The sequence below is a fragment of the Pongo pygmaeus genome, chromosome 6 (genome assembly GCF_028885625.2).
Source record: "Pongo pygmaeus isolate AG05252 chromosome 6, NHGRI_mPonPyg2-v2.0_pri, whole genome shotgun sequence".
In the NCBI taxonomy this organism is placed as follows: domain Eukaryota; kingdom Metazoa; phylum Chordata; class Mammalia; order Primates; family Hominidae; genus Pongo; species Pongo pygmaeus.
The window spans coordinates 10,528,995-10,549,788 of record NC_072379.2 but is presented as its reverse complement, the minus strand read 5'-3'; the positions used below and the strand labels follow the sequence as shown (position 1 = coordinate 10,549,788).

General features: G+C 49.1%; 1 protein-coding gene across 3 annotated transcripts; it reads left to right on the top strand.

The window, feature by feature from the left end:
• Nucleotides 1-6,083: 6,083 nt before the first annotated feature.
• IFT22 (intraflagellar transport 22) lies at nucleotides 6,084-14,238 on the top strand. 3 transcript variants are annotated; one of them, XM_054496467.2, is made up of 5 exons: nucleotides 6,084-6,252; nucleotides 8,875-8,951; nucleotides 9,694-9,783; nucleotides 11,382-11,584; nucleotides 12,638-14,238. In XM_054496467.2, exons 1-5 carry the CDS (start codon nucleotides 6,214-6,216, stop codon nucleotides 12,784-12,786), a joined length of 558 nt encoding a protein of 185 aa, XP_054352442.1. In that variant the 5' UTR covers nucleotides 6,084-6,213; the 3' UTR covers nucleotides 12,787-14,238. The 3 variants fall into 3 exon arrangements, with proteins under 3 accessions (XP_054352442.1, XP_054352443.1, XP_054352444.1); XM_054496468.2 differs by lacking the exon at nucleotides 9,694-9,783 and having other exon boundaries at nucleotides 6,096-6,252; XM_054496469.2 differs by lacking the exon at nucleotides 8,875-8,951 and having other exon boundaries at nucleotides 6,122-6,252.
• The last annotated feature ends 6,556 nt before the right edge of the window (nucleotides 14,239-20,794 follow it).

Sequence of the window (20,794 nt, the reverse complement as noted above, 5' to 3'; positions counted from 1 at the left end):
TATTTTATTTTTGAGACAGAGTCTCTCTATTGCCCAGGCTGGAGTGCAGTGGCACGATCTTGGCTCACTGCAACCTCTGCCTCCTGGGTTCAAGCAATTCTGGGATCCCCATTTTAGTGAGAGAAAAACTGAGGCTTGGCTAATTTTATAATTTTTTTTTTTTGAGAGGAAGTTTTGCTCTTGTCGCCCAGGCTGGAGAGTGCAGTGGTGCAATCTTGGCTCACTGTAACAGTTACCTCCTGGGTTCAAGAGATTCTCCTGCCTCAGCCTCGCGAGTAGCTGGGATTACAGATGTGTGCCACCACGCCCGGCTAATTTTTGCATTTTTAATAGAGACGGAGTTTCACCATGTTGGCCAGGCTGGTCTTGAACTGCTGACCTTGTGATCTGCCCGCCAGCCTCAGCCTCCCAAAGTGCTAAGATTATAGGTGTGAGCCACTGTGCCAGGTGTAAACCTCTTTTCTTTATAAATTACCCAGTCTCAGGTATGTGGTTGTTTCGTTTGTTTGTTTGTTTTGTTTTGTTTTGTTTTGAGACAGGGTCTCGCTGTTGTTGCCCAGGCTGGAGTGCAATGGTGCAATCTCAGCTCACTGCAACCTCCACCTCCTGGGTTCAAGTGATTCTCCCGCCTCAGCCTCCCGAGTAGCTGGGATCACAGGCATCTGCCACCACACCTGGCTAACTTTTGTATTTTTAGTAGAGACGGGGTTTCACCATGTTTGCCAGGCTGGTCTTGAACTGCTGGCCTCAAGCGATCTGCCCGCCTTGGCCTCCCAAAGTTCTAGAATTACAGGTGTGAGCCACCACACCCGGCCTCACTCACCTAATTTCAAATTGTCTTACTCCAAAATTGGTACTCTTACCATGGCACAACACCGCCCCCCAAAATCCCTTCTACAGGACACGGCCAAAAGCAGGCTATAGGCTGCTGGTCCAACCATATCCCTGTTTCGCTGCTTTGCCAAAAGCTTTATCTTCAGTAGGCTGGGAAATATTTTTTATATTCAAAGCATAACTCAGGCTTTCTAATGAGAATTGATGAAAAGTAATTTTTACATCATTGATTTTGTCCTAAACCAAACTTGCTGGGCATCATCTCTGGCTAGAGCTTTATTCGTTTTTTTAAATTAAAAAAAAAAAAAGATGACAGCATTCATAGGGGACAAAATATTTCCAGGTTACAAACCATTTTGTGAAATTCCTGTCTTCAAGAGTTGAACGGAAAAGGTTCAAATCCTCCCATTGCAGGAGAAGGTAATTGAAGGGCATTTGATTCCCTTGAGTCACGGGAAACCCACAATTTATTCTTTAGTAATAAAAACTGCATGTGTAAGCATTGAGACCATGGACGGTCAACTCAAATTAAAGATTTTATGGCTGGGGGTTATTAAATCTTTTCAACAATTTATAGAAGGGATTTGAAATATGTCAAACTTGTTTCTTTAGGGTTTTTGCAAGAGAAAGATTTTATTGCATTGAATCACAGAAGGAGGAGAAAAATGACTCTGAGTTCACCCAGTTCTCACCCCCGCTAATGATCTATTGCTCACTTTACAATCAAAGCCTGGGTATTAAGCTGAGGTCTGAAGTCAACCTCTTCCAATTAAAATGAAAGTCATAAAGCAAAAGTATTTCAATAATTTACAATAATCATCCCAAATATATACGGCACATATATTGAAGAAATGTAAAGCATTTCATATTTTTTATTTCTCTCACCTGGACCAAAAACTAAAGGTTCTTAGCAAGATTAAGGGAACATTCATTAACTTAAATATTTATAGAGTAAATGAATATGTATGTGTTTCTATGTGTGTGTTATGAAGGGGAAGATGAAACTGGCACTTCTTTAATCTTTTTTTTTTTTTTTAGGTGGAGGCTCGCTCTGTTGCCCAGGCTGGAGTGCAGTGGCATGATCACAGCTCACTGCAAACTCTGCCTCCTGGGTTCAAGTGATTCTCCTGCCTCAGCCTCCTGAGTAGCTGGGACTACAGACGTGCACCACCACACCCAGCTAATTTTTGTATTTTTAGTAGAGACGGGGTTTCACCATATTGGCCAGGCTGGTCTCGAACGCCTGACCTCAGATGATCCACCCACCTCAGCCTCCCAAAGTGCTGGGATTACAGGCATGAGCCACCGCACCTGGCTTTATCTTATTTTTTTGAGTCAGAGTCTCGTTCTGTCGCTGAGGCTACAGTGCAATGGCACGATCATGGCTCACTGCAGCCTCAAGCTTCTAGGCTCAAGCGATCCTCTCACCTCAGCCTCCCCAGTAGCTGGGACTACAGGCATTCCACCATACCTGGCTGATTGTGCGTGCGTGCATGCGTGCGTGCGTGCGTGCGTGCGTGCGTGCGTGCGTGCGTGCGTGTGTGTGTGTGTAGAGACAGGGTCTTGCTTATTGCCCAGGCTGGTCTCAAACCCCTGGTGTCAAGTGATCCTCCCACCTCAGTCTCCCAAAGTGCTGAGATTACATGCGTGAGCCACTGCACTGGCCCAGAACCAACACTATTGAGCGCCTGTGGTGTACCAGGCTTAGCGTTGTGATCAGTGGACCCAAACACCAATGAGACCCTTCAGTGAAGGCGTGTGTTTTTAAGAAATGTAGCACACAAACTACCTCCCAGTGCAATGAAGTAAACGGTGAGGTGAGGAAGCCTGGACTCTGGACCTGGCAAGAGGCAAAACCATTACTGTACATAGAGGGGAAATGGCATCTTTACACATAGAAAGGAGAACCAGGCTGGGCGCGGCGGCTCACGCCTGTGATCCCAGCACTTTGGGAGGCCAAGGCGGGCGGATCCCATGAGGTCAGGAGTTTGACATCAGCCTGGCCAACATGGTGAAGCCCTGTTGCTACTAAAAATACAAAAATTAGCCAGGCATGGTGGTACGCGCCTGTAATCCCTGCTACTCTAGAGGCTGAGGCAGGATAATCACTTGAACCAAGGAGGCAGAGGTTGCAGTGAGCCGAGATCTCGCCACTGCACTCCAGCATGGGTGACAGAGTAAGTCTCCATCTCAAAAAAAAAAAAAAGAAAAAAAGAAAAGAAAGGAAAACTGGAGCTGCTGAAAGCCCATGGTTCCTGCCTCCTCCCTAATATCATTTAGTATACTCATCACTTTGCCTTACCGTAATAGCTCCATTTGCAAATGAAAATTAAACTGTACATGGGGCTGGGCTCAGTGGCTCAGGCCTGTAATCCCGGCACTTTCAGAGGCTGAGGCGGGCAGATCAGAAAGGACTTGAGGTCGGGGGTTCAAGACCAACCTGGCCAACATGACGAAACCCCGTCTCTACTAAAAACACAAAAATTAGCTGCGCGTGGTGGCACGTGCCTGTAATCCCAGCTACTCAGGAGGCTGAGGCAGGAGAATCACTTGTACCTGGGAGGTGGAGATTGCAGTGAGCCGAGATCACACCATTGCACTCCAGCCTGGGCAACAGAGCGAGACTCCATCTCAAAAAATAAAATAAATAAAATTAAAATAAAAATAATTTAAAAACCTGTGTATGGGAATGTGCATGGGAAAACACTTGACAAGCTGCACTCTGCAGGTTGGTCTCCCCATCTGGCCTAGAATCTACCAGGACGAAGAGACTGTGCAGAACCACCTCCAGAACCCAGCACCTACCTCTGTGTCTGGCACCAGTTCTCTCAAAGCCAGAGCCAGAGACCTAAGAGTGTATGTCTCCTGCCAAAAGTAGGAGGGGCAAAATTTCCCCCAGTTTTCCCAGGTGTGAAAAGGAACAACTTTTTTTTTTTCATTTCCTTGGATTTCTGATACTTTAATTTTTTTAATACATAGAAAAGAATGTATACAATATATGGTGATTATGAAGCAATAGTAATAAAATAACCCCCTGGGAACACGTAGGGGCGCCAAAAAAGAAAGGAAGGGCTCACAGAAAGACAGATATTTCAAAAAGATGCAGAAACCGGCCTGAAGACATTCCCAGTGGCCATATCAACAGCAATTTGAGGATCAAAGTGAACCCAGATTGTAAACCAGTGTATAAAACAGGAAAGCAGACCCAGGCGAGTTGGCTCACACCTGTAATCCCAGAACTTTGGGAGGCTGAGATGGGAGGATTGCTTGAGGTCCAGGAGTTCGAGACCAGCCTGGGCAACATGACAAGACCCTATCTCTACAAAAAATAAAAACTTAACCAGATGTGGGGCACGTGCCTGTAGTCCCAGCTACTTGGGAGGCTGAGGTGGGAGGGTCTCTTGAGGCAAGGAGGTCGAGACTGCAGTGAGCTATGATTGCACCACTGCACTCCAGCCTGGACGACAGAGCAAGACCCTGTCTCAAAAAAAAAAAAAACAACAGGGTACATTTTAAAATGAGGACTGGCCGGGTATGGTGGCTCACACCTGTAATCCCAGCACTTTGGGAAGCTGAGGCAAGTGGATCACAAGGTCAGTAGTTCGAGGCCAGCCTGGCCAACATGGTGAAACCCCATCTCTACTAAAAATACGAACATTGGCCTGGCATGGCAGAGTGTGCCTGTAATCTCAGCTACTCGGGAGGCTGAGGCAGGAGAATCGCTTGAAACCAGAAAGCAGAGGTTGCAGTCAATCAAGGTGGCGCCACTGCACTCCAGCCTGGACAACAGAGCAAGACTTTGTCTCAAAAAAATAAAATAAAATAAAATAAATAAAATAAAATAAAAATAAATATATATATAAATTTAATCAATCAACAACGACATCTTGAAATTGAGAACTCTTCCTTACTGTTCACTCAGCAGTTATTTATTTTTATTTATTTATTTATTTAGAGACAGAGTCTTGCTCTGTCACCCAAGCTGGAGTGCAGTGGTGCCATCTCGGCTCACTGCAACCTCTGCCTCCTGGGTTCACGTGATTCTCCTGCCTCAGCCTCCTGAGTAGCTGGGATTACAGGTTCGTGCCACCACACCCGGCTAATTTTTGTATTTTTGGTAGAGACCGGTTTCACCATGGGAATGTGCATGGGAAAGCACTTGACAAGCTGCACTCTGCAGGTTGGTCTCCCCATCTGGCCTAGAATCTACCAGGACGAAGGGACTGTGCAGAACCTCAAGTGATCCACCTGCCTCGGCCTCCCAAAGTGCTGGGATTACAGGCCTGGGCCACCGCGGCCAGCCAAGCAGTTCTTTTCAATACAAAGACTATGTTACTATGTTACCGAAGGTTAAAGATTTGATAGGGAGTTGATGACTAGAAATTTTTGTCATTTCAGCCCTTTTGTGGGCTAGCATATTTTGTACCGGCACTCTCGGCACACAGACATTTAATATCATGGCTTATCCGAAATTCTGACTTGACTCTGTATTTTCAGACTGACCTAACTAATTGAATTCAGCAGAAATGTTTCTAGACACCTGCACTGACTAAACGATTCCAGTCATCATCTCTGGTTTCTCCTAGGTCAGACGAATTGATAGTGAGTGGTGAATCCTTTTACAGAAACCAGACTTTCACCTGATTTTTTCTAAGCTGTGCCACGGCAGTGATAAATTGGCTCCCAAGTGGACGGCCACAGTGATATCATGCCACAGTGATAAAGGAGTCAAGGCCTGGTTCCAAGGCCAGCTTGGCACTTGTATGGCCTGTCTGAGCTCTCGGGATTATTGGGAGAAACAAAGGTTTGGAAACGGCCATTCCGCCCCCTCCTGGAGTCTTGCTTTCCGCGTCTCTACCGAGACTGGTGGAACGGGCCTGCAGTCCCAGAATTTTGGGAGGTGGAGGTGGGAGGATCATTTCAGCCCAGGAGTTCGAAAACAGCCTGGGCAACAGCAAAACCCAGTCTTACAAATACAAAAATTTTAAAAATTAGTCGGACGTGATGGCGCGTGCCTGTAGTGCCAGCTACTCGGGAGGCTGAGGCAAGAAGGATCGTTTGAGCCCAAAAGTTGGAGGTTGCAGTGAGCCGAGATCGCGCCACTGCGCTCCAGCCTGGGCGACAGAGTAAGACCCTGTCTCTGAAATACAGGCCAATCCCGCAGAACCGCGTCTGCAGCCCGGGCTTTGTGGCTTCTTTCCGACCCCCTCCCAGTCGCAGACGCGCCCGCTTTCCGCCCCGCGCGCCGGAAGTGGCCGAGTCCCGTCGGCCCCTGCGGGCCGCTCGCCGTCGCCGTGGAAACGAAAGAGGCCAAGTAGCGCTCCGCCCTGACACGCCGGCTCCGGTGGGCTCCAGCCGGCTACGCCGCGGCGGACAACGATGCTGAAGGCCAAGATCCTCTTCGTGGGGCCTTGCGAGGTGAGTCCGGGCCCGGCGCGGCAGAGGGAGCGGGGAGCAGGCCTCGGGGCCTGGGCGAGCGCAGGTCCCCACCCGTCTGATCTGCGGCTTGCTCCAGGAGGCGGGAACCTGGGCCCACCGCGCCCATCCCGGCTGGCGCCCCTGCCCTTTCTGTGAACTCCGTGCTTTCAGACCTTGATTCCAACCACTGCCCGGAGGAGGTAGTGGAGGCGAGCCCGGTGTTAATGAGCCCCGAAGGCCCAAGGTACTGAGTGGCATCATTGGAACCACAGCCTAGGTTAACAGAAAGAGTTGCCCCCGGGATCCCCCTAATGAATGCGTCTGTGGGTCTGGACTTTTGTTTGAGACAGGTTGTCGCTGTGTCATCCAGGCTGGAGTGCAGTGGTGTGATCATATCTCACTGCAGCCTCGACTTCCCTGGGCTCAAGCAGTCCTCCTGCCTCAGACTCCTGAGTACCTGGGACTACAGGCGTGCACCACCACGCCCGACTAAATTTGTTGTTTTTGTTTTGTTTTGTTTTTTTGAGACAGAATAATCTCGCCCTGTCACCCAGGCTGGAGTGCAGTGGCATGATCTTGGCTCAGTGCAAACTCCGCCTCCCGGGTTCAAGCGGTTCTCCTGCCTCAGCCTCCTGAGTAGCTGGGATTACAGGCCCACACCATTACCCCTGGCTAATTTTTGTACTTTTTGTAGAGCTGGGTTTTCACCTTGTTGGCCACGCTGGTCTCTAACTGCTGACCTCAAGTGATCCGCCCGCCTCGGCCTCCCAAAGTGCTGGGATTATAGGGATGAGCCACCGCGCCTGGCCTTGATTTGTTAATTATTAGTAGAGACAGGATCTTGCTATGTTGCCTAGCACCTAGGCTGGTTTCCAACTCTTGGGCTCAAACAGTCCTCCCGCCTCAGCCTCTCAAAGTTCTGGGAATACAGGCGTGAGCCATTGCTCGAGGCCTGGGCGTTGTACTATATGGTCCTGGAACCATTGGCTATTAATGTGTGTGTTGGGGGCCCGGTAGTGGGGATCACATCTACATGTATACTTCACATCATCCACAGAAATAAAGCTCAGATGGACTACAGCTAAATGCGTTTAAAACAAACAAACAAAAAAGCCCGGGCACGGTGGCTCATGCCTGTAATCCGAGCACTTTGGGAGGCCGAGGCGGGCGGATCACGAGGTCAGGAGATCGAGACCATCCTGGCTAACACGGTGAAACCCCGCCTCTACTAAAAATACAAAAAAATTAGCCGGGTATGGTGGCGGGTGCTTGTAGTCCCAGCTACTCGGGAGGCTGAGGCGTGAACCTGGGAGGTGGAGCTTGCAGTGAGCCGAGACTGTGCCACTGCACTCCAGCCTGGGTGACAAAGCAAGACTCCGTCTCAAAAAATAATAATTAAAAAAAAACGCAGCTGGGTGCAGTGGCTCATGCCTGTAATCCCAGCACTTTGGGAGGCCAATGCAGGTGGATCATCTGAGGTCAGGAGTTCGAGACCAGCCTGAGTAACATGGTGAAACCCCATCTGTACTAAAAATACAAAAATTTGCTGGGCTTGGTAGTGCATGCCTGTAATCCCAGCTACTCGGGAGTCTGAGGCAGGAGAATCGCTTGAATCCAGGAGGCAGAAGTTGCAATGAGCCAAGATCACGCCATTGCACTCCAGCCTGGGGAACAAGAGCGAAACTCCATCTAAAAATAAAAAAATAAAACCTGTAGAAGTCTTAGGCCAGGCGCAGTGGCTAACACCTGCCAGCACTTTGGGAGGCTGAGGTAGGGAGACCACTTGAGCTCAGGCATTCAAGACCAGCCTGGGCAACATAGGGAAACCCCATCTCTACAAACAATACAAAAATTAGCCAGGCGTGGTGGTGCACACCTGTAGTCCCAGGTGGCTCAGGAGGCTGAGGCAGCAGGATCACTGGAGCCCTACAGATCAAGGCTGCAGTGAGCTATGATCACATTGCTGTACTCCAGCCTGGGCAACAGAGCAAGACCTTGTCTCAAAAAAAAAAAAAAAAGCAATGTGTATTACTCATATAATCGAGATGGACAAACAGCTCCATGTGAGATTATGAGACAGCTAGCCACAAGTCCCCAGGCTGACTTTGATCCTCTCTGTGACCTAAAAGAACTCCTTGGCTGGGTGCAGTAGCTCATCCCTATAAACCCAGCACTCTGGGAGGCCCAGGCAGGTGGATCACCTGAAGTCAGGAGTTCGAGACCAGCCCGAGAAACCTGGTGAAACCCCGATTTCTACTACAAATACAAAAGTTAGCCTTGCGTGGTGGCAGGCGCCTGTAATCCCAACTACTCTGGTGGCTGAGGCAGGAGAATCGTTTGAACCCGGGGGTTGCAGTGAGCCTAGATCACAGCCTGGGCAATAAGAGTGAAACTCTGTCTCAAAAAATAAAATCTCCTTAATCTCATGCTTCCGGGGCCCCAGACCAGGCTGTGCCCACTGCACTAGAGCAAGACAGTGAGGTCGTAACCACCCTAGTGATCTCAGGGTGCCCATGACCTATGACTGCACCACACCGGGTTCCAGGCCACCTCTTGGGGTCATTTTTTCGGTTTCCTTTTCTGCCTTTCAGCAAAGACCTTTATTTGCACTCATTTTCACAGAGTGGAAAAACTGTTTTGGCCAACTTTCTGACAGAATCTTCTGACGTCACTGAATACAGCCCAACCCAAGGAGTGAGGTGAGCCCTGACAAATCTGTGTCCCAAAGAGTGTCCAACTGGCTGGGCAGGGAGGCTCATTCCTCTAATCCCAGAGCTCTGGGAGGTCAAAGCGGGAGGATCTCCTGAGGCCTGGGCAATATAGGGAGACCCCGTCTCAACTAAAAATAAAACATTAGCCAGGTGTGTTGGCATGTGTCTGTAGTCTCAGCTACAGGGTAGGTTGAAGCAGAAGGATCATTTGAGGCCAGGAGTTGGAGGCTGCAGTGAGCTATGATTGTGCCACTGCACTCCAGCCTGGGTGACAGAGTGAGACCCTGTCTCAAAACAAAATTAATAATAAAACAATTTTAAAAGACTGCCCAACCATCACCCACCTCCTACTTTTGTTGCTGTTGGCATTCCAAAAGTGTAATGCAGCCTCATTATTGGTGCTGCTACTGTTCTTTTTTTTTTTGAGATGGAGTCTCATCCTGTCGCCGAGGCTGGAGTGCAGTGGCACGATCTGGGTTCACTGCAACCTCCGCCTCCCAGGTTCAAGCAATTCTCCTGCCTCAGCCTCCCCAGTGGCTGAGATTACAGGTGCACACCATCATGCCCGGCTAATTCTTTTATTTTTAGTGTAGCAAGGGTTTCACCATGTTGGCCAGGCTGGTCTCGAACTCCTGACCTCAAGTGATCTGCCCGCCTTGGCCTCCCAGACTGTTGAGATTACAGGCGTGAGCCACTGCACCCAGCCTACTGCTCTTCTTTTTCCTTTTAGGATCCTAGAATTTGAGAACCCGCATGTTACCAGCAACAACAAAGGCACGGGCTGTGAATTCGAGCTATGGGACTGTGGTGGCGATGCTAAGTATGTTTCCTTTAAAGAAAGTCACTTCATCAAATGGTTTAAAAATTAGCTGCCCAAGCCAGGGGCGGTGGCTCACACCTGTAATTCCAGCACTTTGGGAGGCCAAGGTGGGTGGATCACCTGAGGAGAAGAGTTCAAGAGCAGCCTGGCCAACGTGGCGAAGCTCCATCTCTACTAAAAATACAAAAAATTAGCCAGGCTTGGTGGCGGGCACATGTAATCCCAGTTGGGAGGCTGAGGCAGGAGAACTGCTTGAACCCAGAGGCGGAGGTTGCAGTGAACCCAAGAAGTTCAAGCAGAGGTTGCTTGAACCCGAGAGGCAGAAGTTGCAGTGAGCCGAGATCGCACCATTGTACTCCAGCCTGGGCGACAGAGCTGGATTTCTAGCTCAAAAAACAAAACAAAACAAAAAAATCAGCTGCCCACCAGGCACCATGAAGTTGGGCCTAGCATGTTTCCTGGCACGTATGAGGAGCTTGATAAATTATTTGCTGCCATGCATTGCTTTATACGCTTTAGTGATTAGGTTATGATGCAGTTAGAAGTCATCAACCTTGGCCAGGCGCAGTGGCTGACGCCTGTAATCCCAGTACTTTGGGAGGCTGAGGCAGGCAGATCACCTCAGGTCAGGAGTTCAAGACCAGCCTGCCCAACATGATGAAACCTCATCTTTAAAAAAAAAAAAATAGGGGCCAGGCACCATGGCTCACACCTGTAATCCGTTGCTTTGGGAGATCACCAGAGCTCAGGAGCTTGAGACCAGCCTGGCCAACATAGCGAAACCTTGTCTCTACTAAAAATACAAAACTTAGCCCAGTACAGTGGTGTGTACCAGTAATCCCAGCTGCATCAGGAGACTGAGGCACGAGAATCGCTTGAACCTGGGAGGTGGACGTTGCGGTAAGCCAAGATTGTGCCACCGCACTCAAGCCTGGGCGACAGAGCCAGACTCTTGTCTCAAAAAATAATAATAATAATAATTTTTTTTTAATGAAGAAATCATCAACCTTTACAAAAAATAAAATTGACCTGATGTGGTGCACACCTGTAGTCCTAGCTACTCAGGAGGCTGAGGCAGAAGGATCACTTGGGCCCACATTGGAGGCTGCAGTGAGCTATGATCCCACAACTGCACTTCAGCCTGGGACACAGAGCAAGACCCTGTCTCTTAAAAAAAGTCATCTACCAATTTTTTTTTAAATTTTTTTTATTTTTTTGAGATGGAGTCTCACTCTGTCACCCAGGCTGGAGTGCAGTGGCACGATCTCTGCTCACTGCAAGCTCTGCCTCCCGGGTTCACGCCATTCTCCTGCCTCATCCTCCCGAGTAGCTGGGACTACAGGCACTCACAACCACACTCGGCTAACTTTTTTGTATTTTTAGTAGAGACGGGGTTTCACCATGTTAGCCAGGATGGTCTCGATCTCCTGACCTTGTGATCGCCTGCCTCGGCCTCCCAAAGTGCTGGGATTACAGGTGTGAGCCGCCACGCCCAGCCGTCATAGACCAACTTTTAATACTAAGATATTCTTTTTAAAGTCCACAGTTAGAAACCAGAATGACCTAACTTTCCCTCTTGTTCCTTTTCTTCCTCGCAGGTTCGAGTCCTGCTGGCCAGCCCTGATGAAGGATGCTCATGGAGTGGTGATCGTCTTCAATGCTGACATCCCAAGCCACAGGAAGGAAATGGAGATGTGGTATTCCTGCTTTGTCCAACAGCCGTCCTTACAGGACACACAGTGTATGCTAATTGCACACCACAAACCAGGCTCTGGAGATGATAAAGGAAGCCTGTCTTTGTGTAAGGAAACTGGAATTTCTCTTCCTCTTTTGTCTTGAATGTTTTGGACACCTACATATTGTCCGATGTCCTAGAAACCAGCAGCTCTGTCCAGTTACTGAGCACCTACTGTACCCTAGACAATTGTTGCCCTCTCCATGTGAGTCCACTCTGTCTCTACTAAAAATACAAAAATTAGCCAGGCATGATGGCAGGCGCCTGTACTCCCAGCTACTCAGGGGGCTAAGGCAGGAGAATTGCTTGAGCCCAGGAGGCGGAGAATGCAGTGAGTTGAGATCTCACCACTACACTCCAGCTTGTGTGACAGGGCGAGACACCATCTCAAAAAAAAGAAAAAGAAAAAGGCCGGGCGCGGTGGCTCACGCCTGTAATCCCAACACTTTGGGAGGCCAAGGTGGGCGGATCACTTGAGGTCAGGAGTTCTAGACCAACCTGGCCAACACAGTGAAACCCCATCTCTACTAAAAATACAAAAATTAGCCAGGGGTGGTAATGCATACCTGTAATCCCAGCTACTCAGGAGGCTGAGGCAGGAGAATCACTTGTACCTGGGAGGTAGAGGTTGCAGTGAGCTGAGATTGTGCCGTTGCACTCCAGCCTGGACAACAAGAGTGAAACTCTATTTCAAAAAAAAAAAAAGAGTAGAATACAGAGTGGGAAAATCCTTGTAGCTATTCTTGGGTACAACTAGGGGGGCACTCTTTCTGAAAGAACTTTTCTGGAAAAAACCTCCAATTCACATAACACACATCCCAGAGGTGACACAGTCATCCTGAAAAAGAACTCACAAAATATTCAGAAACAAAATGAGAATAATAGAGAATCTATTCCTTTCTGGTTTAAGAACAGAAGACCTGGAAAGTGGTTCGTAAGGTTTTCATCCTGTCGCCAGGGGGCAGTATAGCAAACCCGTTCTCTGTTCTCTGGTGTCAAGGAAGACAACTTGATCTGTGAACTTCAGAAAGTTAAATTTCTTCTAGAAGTTTCATTGGGAGCTGTAAAGGGCCCCTCATGGAAACTCTTTGCCTAATTAACCTTATCTTCATTTTCAAGCGCCACCCTTGAACAAGCTGAAGCTGGTGCACTCAAACCTGGAAGATGACCCTGAGGAGATCCGGATGGAATTCATAAAGTATTTAAAAAGCATAATCAACTCCATGTCTGAGAGCAGAGACAGGGAGGAGATGTCAATTATGACCTAGCCAGCCTTCACCTGGGACTGCCACATCCCCAGTGAAATCAGCATGTTTCTCGGTGCAGATCTGAAATCACATCCAGCTCCTGATGTTTTCTTCTCCCTCTGACTGCAGAGGAAGTGTTCCTACCTGCAGGAAGGCACCTGTCACGCAGGGCGTTCACTCAGACCATCTGTGCTCTGTCCTGAGTTCAGTTGAGAAAATCCTATTATCGAATTTGGATTTCCTGGCCCCAGAACTTCCCAAAGACCTGTAAAATGGAGGGATTTACCGCCTCACATATGTCCAGTTATACAGTTTGTGGAATTGTAACCGTCGCAGCCCAATGATACAACAGTAGTTTAATCGTGTATTGGCTTGAATGTGATTTTCATTCCTTGATTCACCCAACAAATGCCGACTGGCTGAGCACCTGCTGTGTGTGCACTGCTGTTCTAGCTGCTGACCGTAGACAGCATAAATGAAAAAGACAGAAATCCCCACCGTCGTGGAACTCATTCCATTTTCCTAAATGTTAGTTTGGTGCAAAACTAATCGTGGTTTTTGCCATTTTTAATTTTTAATGGCAGAAGCCACTATTACTTTTGCACCAACCTAACAGGCTGATTCAGAAACTTGAGTGCAATGTCTTGGATATGCAAAAAAGAAAATCAAAATGCATTCTTCATTCTCTGTAAGAGTTCTAGGCGGGGCGTGGTGGCTCACACTTGTAATCCCAGCACTTTGGGAGGCCGAGGTGGGTGGATCATGAGGTCAGGAGATTGAGACCATCCTGACCAACATGGTGAAACCCCATCTCTACTAAAAATAGAAAAATTAGCTGGATGTGGTGGTGTGTGCCTGTAATCCCAGCTACTTGGGAGGCTGAGGCATAAGAATTGCTTGAGCCTGGGAGGCAGAGGTTGCAGTTAGCCAAGATCACGCCACTATACTCCAGCCTGGGCAACAGAGCAAGACTCCATCTCAAAAAAAAAAAAAAAAAAGAGTTCTAGCCCAGGAGCGGTGGCTCACACTTGTAATCCCAGCACTTTGGGATGCCAAGGCAGGCAGATCACTTGAGGCCAGGAGTTCAAGACCAGCCTGGCCAACATGGCAAAACCCCATCTCTACTAAAAATAGAAAAATTCACAGGGTGTGCTGGCACACGCCTGTAATACCAGCTACTCAGGTGGCTGAGGCATAAGAATTGCTTGAGCCTGGGAGGCAGAGATTGCACGGAGCCGAGATTGCGCCACTATACTCCAGCCTGGGTGACAGAGACCTTGTCTCAAATAAATTAAGTTATATTAAATGTTTAAAAAGAGGTCTAAGTAAGTTTCATATGCTGCCCTCCCTCAGATAATGAGGGAACCTGGGGTACTTAAAATGCCAAATGAACGTATACTTGATCTTTATTCATAGATTTTGTATTTGAGAATTTGCCTACTCATTAAAATATGTTTGTAACCCCCAAATCAATACTGTGGCACTTTCTCAGTTATTCGCAGACACACAGAGTGACAAAAACTTTGAAGTGCCTGGCTGGGCGTGGTGGCTCACACCTGTAATCCCAGCACTTTGGGAGGCTGAGGCAGGCAGATCACAAGGTCAAGAGATTGAGACCATCCTGGCCAACATGGCGAAACTTCGTCTCTACTAAAAATACAAAAATTAGCTGGGCATGGTGGGGCGTGCCTGTAGTCCCAGCTACTTAGAAGGCTGAGGCAGGAGAATTGCCTGAACCCGGGAGGCGGAGACTGCAGTGAGCCGAGATCGCACCACTGCACTCCAGCCTGGTGACAGAGCAAAAAAAAAAAAATGAAGTGCCTGGCCAGTTGCAGTGGGTCATGCCTGTAATCCCAACACTTTGGGAGGCTGAGATGGGAGAACTGCTTGAAGCCAGGAGTTCAAGAACAGCCTGGCCAACGTGGTGAAACCCCATCTCTACTAAAAATACAAAAATTCGCCAGGCGTCTTGGCACACACCTGTAATACCAGCTACTCATGTGGCTGAGGCATAAGAATTGTTTGAGCCTGGAGGCCGGGCGCAGTGGCTCACGCCTGTAATCCCAACACTTTGGGAGTCTGAGACGGGTGGAAATCCTGAGGTCAGGAGTTCAAGACCAGCCTGTCCAACATGGTGAAACCCTCTCTACTAAAAATACAAAAATTAGCTGGGCGTGGTAGCGCGTGCCTGTAATCCCAGCTACCTGGGAAGCTGAGGCAGGAGAATCGCTTGAACCCGGGAGGCAGAGGTTGCAGTAAGCCGAGATTGTGCCATTGCACTCCAGCCTGGGCAACAAGAGCAAAACTCCATCTCAAGAAAAAGAAAAAAGTGCCGAGCGCAGTGGCCAATGCCTGTAATCCCAGCACTTTGGGAGGCCAAGACAGGTAAATCACAAGGTCAGGAGTTCGAAACCAGCCTGTCCAACATGGTGAAACCCCGACTCAACTAAAAACACAAAAACATTAGCTGGGCCTGGCGGCGGGCACCTGTAATCCCAGCTACTCAGGAAGCTGAGACAGGAGAATCGCTTCAACCCAGGAGGCAGAGGTTGCAGTGAGCCAAGATCGCACCACTGCACTCCAGCCCCGGCAACAGTGCGAGACTCCGTCACACACACACACAAAAATCTCTCCAAAACATTATATTTATTTAGATGACCTTGATATGGACACTATATCCAGTTGGAAAGTGGAGTACAGACACAATTTTTTGTTTGTCTTTGTTTTTTTTGAGACACGGTGTCACTCTGTCATCCCAGCTGGAGTGCAGTGGCATGACCACGGCTCACAGCAGCCTCAACCTCCTGGGCTCCACTGATCTCGCCAGCTCAGCCTCTGAGTAGTTGAGACTAGAGATACACACACCAGTAATGGTCCAGCCCACTAATTAGTGCACGCCTGGCTAATTTTTGTGCTTTTTGTAGAGATGGGGTTTTGCCATGTTGCCCCAGCTGATCTCGAACTCCTGTCCTTGAGTGATCCACCCATCTCAGCCTCCCAAAGTGGTGGGATTATAGGCATGAGTCATTGTGCCCAGCCCATACACAACCTCTAAAAAATTTTTCATAACACCAAATTGGTAAACATGTTCAAAAGATTTAATGTACAGAATCACTAGATATGGTGAGTTTATGGTTTATTGTAGAAGCAAGTTTGTTTTAATCATCTTAGGAGATTTTTTTGTGTTGTTTTGTTTTTTTGAGAGTCTCACTGCAATCTCCACCCTCCGGGTTCAAGCGATTCTCCTCCCTCAGCCTCCCAAGCAGCTGGGATTACAGGTGCCTGCCACTGCACCCGGCTAATTTTTGTATTTTTAGTAGAGACGAGGTTTCACGTCTTGGCCAGGCTGGTCTTGAACTCCTGACCTTGTGGTCCACCCGCCTCAGCCGCCCAAAGTGCTGGGATTACAGGCGTGAGCCACTGCACCCGGCCATGGAGTTATTTTTCATTCATAATTGTTATGTTTGTAATTTTTTAACATAGCCAACAAGAAAATACACTAAGTAGATCAAATGGTAGATGTAGCTCTTTTCAGCTGAGAGTGGGAGAAAAAGTTGAGGCACCTAAGGGAGATGAATAAAAATGCTAGGGTGTCTGTCACTTTCACAGTGAGGAGGGCTGACATGTAGCTGTGTGAGCAGTCTACTGGAGAGAGTGGCTTTTCTAGACCATGACAATTCCCTGGCAATTTAGTTTGAACCACATTCACCTGTTAGGATTACCATGCATACTATTAACGTCAACTGAACTAAATCATCTTTCCATGACTGCTGCCTAACAAGAATCCATCTCGCAAAATTGACCGCCTCTAAAGGAAATTATTTTCATTTCACCTTTAATGATTATTCAAGACCCCAGTATAACAACCCAAGGCCAGGCACGGTGGCTCATGCCTGTAATCCCAGCACTTTGGGAGGCTGAGGCGGGTGGATTAGGAGGTCAAGAGATCGAGACCATCCTGGCTAACGATGAAACCCCATCTCTACTAAAAATACAAAAAATCAGCCAGGCGTGGTGGCAGGCACCTGTAGTCCCAGCTACTCGGGAGGCTGAGGCAGGAGAATGGCGTGAACCTGGGAGGTGGAGCTTGCAGTGAGCCGAGACCGCACCATTGCACTCCAGCCTGGGCGACAGAGTGAGACTCCGTCTCAAAAAAAAAAAAAAAATTAACCCAGCAGATTTTGTTCACATGAATGGCCAGAGTACAACCCATTAAATATTTGAATTGAGTAAAAGGCTTCAGATTTTAAGTTTTGAGAGTTTTCTTTCTGCTTGATCTAGTCTATCTTTGAAGCTTTTGAGTGTACTTTGTATTTCATCCAGTGATTTCTTCAGTTCCACATTTGCCATGTGCTCTGGAAAATTCTGTATCTGGTTGGTAAATACCTCAACCATATCCAGAATTGCTGTTGACATTTCCTTACTTTCTTTTTCAGAAGTCTCTTGAATCCCCCTAATCTTGGTTAAAATCAGTTTCCACAATTCTCTATATGACATTTCTTGAATTTCTTTTGGATGGGGATCTGTTGCTGGAGAATTACTGGGTTCCTTTGGAGGCGCCCCACTTCCTTGCTTTTTCACGTTTCCTGTGTCCTTCCGTTGAGATCTGCGCATCCTGTGTAAATTGCTTCTTCCAAGTTTGTGAACTCGCTTTGTAGGGGAGGACTTATTCCTGAAAATGTAGATAGGGTGTTGGTTAGGTGGGGCACTTTGGCTTTGATTGGGGTAGTACTGTAGGCTCTGTATGATTTCTTGGGTGGCTTAGGGTGTGGTTATTAGTGGAGGGTGTCGTTGCTGGGGACTAGGAGGCTAAGGTGGGCCAGTCTTTGAGCCCAGGAGCGGTGTAGGCTGGCTCTGGCATTAATGGGTTCAGGGGAGCTATTTGGAGTCCTCTAGGTGCGCTGCTCAAATCCTGGTAGTAGCAGCCCCTATGCGCGGCAAGCCACCCAGGCGCCGAGGCAAGAGACTGAGGACACGAGCTGTTCCAGTATAATAAAATATAAAACAAGAATAGTTATACCAGATATAGATCTTAGAGATGATTATATATGAATATCATTAATCATTAGTTGGTAGTAATTACTCTTTATTCCAATATTATAATAATCCTCGCTCTACAATCATAACCTAGGAAAAACCAGGCCATACAGAGATAGGAGCTGAGGGGACATAGTGAGGTGTGACCAGAAGACAAGAGTGCAAGCCTTCTGTTATGCCCAGACAGGGCCACCAGAAGGGCTCCTTGGTCTAGCGGTAACGCCAGCGTCTGGGAAGACGCCTGTTGCCAGGCGGATGGTGGTCTAGCGGTAGCCTCAGTGTCAAGGAAAAACACCTGCTACTTAGCAGACCAGGAAAGGGAGTCTCCCTTTCCCTGGGGGAGTTTAGAGAAGACTCTATTCCTCCACCTCTTGTGGAGGGCCTGACATTAGTCAGGCTCGCCCGCAGTTATCCGGAGGCCTAACCGTCTCCCTGTGATGCTGTGCTTCAGTGGTCACGCTCCTAGTCCGCCTTCATGTTCCATCCTGTACACCTGGCTCTGCCTTCTAGATAGCAGTAGTAAATTAGTGACAGTACTAAAAGTCTCTGATATGCAAAAATAATGGCGCAAGCTGTCTTTCTCTTTCTCTCCTCTCTCTCTTTCTGCCTCGGCTGCCAGGCAGGGAAGGGCCCCCTGTCCAGTGGACACATGACCCACGTGACCTTACCTATCATTGGAGATGACTCACACTCTTTACCCTGCCCCTTTTGCTTTGTATCCAATAAATAACAGCGCAGCCAGACATTCGGGGCCACTACCGGTTTCCACGCATTGGTGGTAGTGGTCCCCCGGGCCCAGCTGTCTTTTCTTTTATCTCTTTGTCTTATGTCTTTATTTCTACACTCTCTGGTCGCCGCACACAGCGAGAAGCCCACCGACCCTGTGGGGCTGGTCCTTGCAAGCCCCAGCTAAGCTCGTGGTTGATCCCAGGCCCTGGAGCAGTGGGTGTGATGTGGATGAGGACAGTTGCAGTTGGGTGGTATCCCACAGGCTGGGTCCCTGACCCCAGACCCCGGGGAGGAGTGTTCAGCCGCCAACGGTGGCGGAAAGGGCAGAACAGCCACCAATCCCCAGGCCCCTGGCCCGCGTGCTCAAGGTCCTCAGGGGACGGAGCCGCCAGCGGACTGTCCTCAGGCCCCCGGGGTTTGGGCTGTGGCTGTGACAGACAGGGAAGGCTGGGCCCCAGGCTGCCGGCGGAAAGCTCAGGCGGGGCAGGGCGGGTGCGCAGTTGGCTCGTGTCTGGGTCCCGCGGCAGCGGCGGGGTTATTTGTCCTTTGGGACTCCTGAGAGCGCCCGGCCTCCCCTCTCGCTCCCTGGCCCTCAGCTGGCGGCGGCGGTAACCGCAGGCAAGGCAGGAGCTGCCCTCGGGGCTGGACTCTCGGGGTGGCGGGGGCTGCAGCTGCAGCTGCAGCTGCTCAGGGCAAGGAAGCCTGTGGGCTCCACGTGGGCTCCTGCCACGCCGCTGGGGAATCTCTCGCCCGCTGCCCCCTATTCTGGAGGCCCGCGAGGGTCAGGGGGCTGTGGAAGTCCGTGGGGGGACTGCAGAGCCCCGGGGTCTCTCACTCACCCTTTCCCCGCGCGCGGGAGCTGCAGGCCGTCCCCGCCGATCCGATTTCTCCGCGCAGGCTGCCTGGGTGCCTCTGCTCCGCTCCTCGGGCTCCCCGTGGCTTCTCCGCTGAATCCCGCGTTCTCTTAGCGGATCTGCTGCAAATGTGAAAACCTACCGGCTCCTTCGGTTCCCGTCAGAGGAGAGGCGCGTGCCGGCTGCATCTACCAGGCCATCTTGAGCCTGTGGTCCTAGGTGGAAACGGGGTCCCAAGTGCGCGAGTTACTCAAGGGCGTTCCCTGGAGGGTCTGGGTCGGCCCCGCCCCCTTCACTCCCGGGAAGGCCCCGCCCTCCCCTTCCAGACCGGACGGAAAGCTCCGTGTGCACACAGGTGTGTTAGCTAATAGAAATGGGAGCAGACTATTCACACTTTTCCACAAAAGTGTTCATTTTTCACTTTTTTTTTTTTTTTTTTGAGACGGAGTGCAGCGGCGCGATCTCGGCTCTCTGCAACCCGGGTCCAGGGTCAAGCAATTATCCTGCCTCAGCCTCCCGAGTAGCTGGGTTTACAGGCAAGCGCCAGCACACCCAGCTAATTTTTGTATTTTTAGTAGAGACGGGGTTTCACCATGTTGGCCAGGCTGGTCTTGAACTCCTGACCTCGTGATCTGCCCGCCTCGGCCTCCCAAAGTGCTGGGATTACAGGCGTGAGCCACGGCGCCCAGCCATTTTTCACTTTTTATACTGGGGATTTGTGTTAGTACTCACAGAGCCACCTTATTCTTTTTTTTTTTTTTTTTTTCTTTTTGAGATGGAGTCTGGCTCTTGTTGGCCAGGCTGCTGTGCAACGGCGCGATCTCGGCTCACCGCAACCTCCCCCTCCCGGGTTCAAGCGATTCTCCTGCCTCAGCCTCCTAAGTAGCTGGGATTACAGGCGCATGCCACCATGCCCTGCCTAATTTTGTATTTTTAGTAGAGATGGGGTTTCACCATGTTGGACAGGCTGGTTTCAAACTCTTGACCTCAGGTGATCCACTCACCTTGGCCTCCCAAAGTGCTGGGATTACAGACATGAGCCACCTTGCCTGGCCTGTCTTATTCTTTTTTATAGCTAAATAATATCAACGTAATCATCTATATTGGAATGTCACATATTGTTAGATGTTTGAAAAATCTTTTATGTTGAAATATGCATTTTTATAGATGGCCTTTGAACAGTATTGAAAAACATGATTTGGGGGTGTAAATATGTTTAAATGTGAAATTTCAGAGAGATTATTTCAACAATCATTCCTTTCAAAGGTAAAGATGGGGCTGAGCACAGTGGCTCACACCTGTAATCCCAGCATTTTGGGAGGCCAAGGCGGGCAGATCACCTGAGGTTGAGAGTTCGAGACCAACTTGACCAACACGGTGAAACCCCCATCTCTACTAAAGACGCAAAA